Source organism: Gavialis gangeticus, unplaced genomic scaffold, assembly GCF_001723915.1.
Source record: "Gavialis gangeticus isolate Ggan-Ray unplaced genomic scaffold, GavGan_comp1, whole genome shotgun sequence".
NCBI classification, from domain to species: Eukaryota; Metazoa; Chordata; order Crocodylia; family Gavialidae; genus Gavialis; species Gavialis gangeticus.
The window spans coordinates 13,084,546-13,087,047 of record NW_017729018.1 but is presented as its reverse complement, the minus strand read 5'-3'; the positions used below and the strand labels follow the sequence as shown (position 1 = coordinate 13,087,047).

At 58.2% G+C, this 2,502-nt stretch overlaps 1 protein-coding gene across 1 annotated transcript; it reads right to left on the bottom strand.

Moving 5' to 3' along the window:
• Positions 1–1,999, bottom strand: SLC39A3 (solute carrier family 39 member 3). The gene is made up of 2 exons (XM_019513574.1): positions 1,491–1,999; positions 1–1,039 (listed from the first exon to the last, which is right to left on the bottom strand). The coding sequence occupies exons 1-2, from the start codon at positions 1,695–1,697 to the stop codon at positions 299–301; spliced, it is 948 nt and encodes a 315-aa protein (XP_019369119.1). The 5' UTR covers positions 1,698–1,999; the 3' UTR covers positions 1–298.
• Between the last annotated feature and the right edge of the window lie 503 nt (positions 2,000–2,502).

Genomic DNA, 2,502 nt, shown 5'->3' with positions numbered 1-2,502 from the left:
CCTTCGGAAGCAGCATTTAAGGCCCTACTCACTATTACAAATATTATTTTCAGTAGCCTCTGTACAAGCCTCTCCCCACCCCACTAATACAGCATGTGGGGACAGTCGCATGAAACCTTGTGTGATTCTTCTCCCTTGACCCTGGGGGAACCATTCTCTCTTCAGGTCAATGTGTTGCCACCATCTGGATGCGGATGCTTCACCCTGGCGCTGGCATCCGCGTCCCCGCCTGGCTGGAAAGGGGGCTGGCTATCAGCACCGTTTACGAGGGGAAGGAGCTGGGGTCTCCTCTCTGCCCTCACCACTTGAAGAAAACAAGCCCGGCCAGGACGGCATAGCCCAGCACCAGGAAGAGGACCTTCAGCAGGCGGTCGTTCTTGTCCTCCAGCTCCTTCCCCAGGATCTCGAAGAATGTGACAAATAAGAAGGTCCCCCCTGCAATGCCCTGAAGCACCACAGAAGCTACGCTGCTGGCCACATTGCGGGCGCTCTCGATGCCCATGCCAATGCCAATGCCCAAGGGAATCATCAGACTGACTGTCACAGCCAGCTTGGCGGCATCCTTCAGTGCCAGTGAGGTCTTGGCCATGCTGATGCCCAGCGCTACGGCCACCAGTGTCTCGTGGATGGCCACCCCCAGAAAGAGACTCATGACCTTGTCCCCTTCCTCCTGCAGGCCCAGGGCCAGGCCCTCAAAGATGGAGTGGGCTGACAGGGCAAACACCAGGCTGAAGAGCCGCAGGGGGCTGGAGCGGGAGAGCTCCCGGATGTTCAGGCTGTGGCTGTGGGAGTGGTGGCTGTGCTCATTGTACAGTGTGCGCCCATGGGAGGTGGCGATGAAGGGGCTCTCGTACTCAGAATCACTCCCGACATCTGAGCCGGCGTTGAAGGTCTCCAGGTCGATAAAGGAGGGCTTCTCCTTCTGGAAGGTCAGGATGAGCTGCTCTACAAAGACCGTCATGAAGAACCCCACCAGCATGATAGTCTCGGCCAGGGGGTAGTCTGTTATCACGTTCCCTAGCTTGAGGACTTCTTGAAGCTGGAGCAAAGGAAGGAAAACCAGTGTGAATGTAGCTACGTCATTCACCGAGCACCAGAGGGAATTCTCCTTACACTGCCAAGCATTTCACTATCAAACCCTCTACAGTGAAGCTGCCCCACCATTCATCCAGCAGTAACATGAAGCTTCTACATGACTTCAAGGAGCTTCACAGAGTTTACAAGCCTCTAAACATTACATGGAGGTATAAACCTTTGGCACAGTGTGTATGCATCTGTCCCTCTTGATACAAGAGGAAAAAAGCCTACTACTACTACTACCAGCTATTCCTTGAGCTCAGGTGGAGGAGGTCAGGGCTTTTGCTAGGCAGACCAAAATCTGGTCAGTCCAGGGTGAGAGGGAGGTTTCCACACAACATGCACTCCCGATACTGACTGCAAGGGGGCATTTAAGCTTCAATACAACCCCCCTAAATGCGCACACAGTTTACCTTTTCCCGGACTGCTGGGAGCAGGGCATTGAAGCAGGTGGCCAGGAAGACCCCTCCTCCGAAAGAGTTGCAGAGGGCAAGGACCTTTCTGGAACGGTGAGCTTTCTCGTAGTCTGCCTCAATCAGCTTGACAGGCAGCAGGGACCCAAGCAGCATGAGGACGAAGACGCCCAGCAGACAAAGGACTTTAGCCACTAGGATTTTCATCGTGTCCTCTGGAAGAGGGCCCCCCGGCAGGGCCTCCGCAGAGATGCGTCCCTTGGAGAGATGCTTCAATCGTCACGTTGGCAGTCACGCCACATGGACAAGAGCCATGAACCAAGCACAAAAGCTGCAGACAGGAGCAAACAAAGTGCTAGCTGCCCTAATTATGCGAATAATACCCAACAGAGAGCTGTTCAGCCCAGACGGCACCTCGGACAGGGCACAGGCACTGTCCGGCCACCGCCCAGATTCAGCCAGCACGCAGCGCGCCATGCGGGCATGGAGGCAGGCGAGGACACGGGGCAAACCGTGATTTAACGCCACAGCGGCTCCAGCCCCAGCGCGAGGCGTCAGGAAGAAGACAGCCTCGACCCTGCTCTTGGGCCGCGCCATGCCCAAGGGAATGGCGCTTCGCTGCCACAGAACAAGGGTGAAGTGCGACAGCTCACCTGGCAGGACTCACGCGACAACCCTGGCCTCCTTCCTGCCTGGCACCAGTCAGGCTCACAGGTCCGGGTCCCGGCAACTCCAGCCCCTTCGCCACGACAAGCCCAAGGCCTGGCTGCAGCCTCTGCTGTGAGCGCCACAGGGGAAGGTGCCCCGAGCTACACGGGAAGCAAAGTCCTGACGGTTTCTGCCCATTGCAGGCTGGGGGCAACCCCTGGGGAGAGTGCAGCAGCGCCGGCGGGGCATGTGAAGCGCAAGAGGGGGCGAGTGGGGGGCTCTGACAAGGTGCCCAGGCAAACGCTGCTGACAACAGACCCCCCCCCCCCCCCCCCCCGCCCCCCCCCCCCCCCCCCCCCCCCCC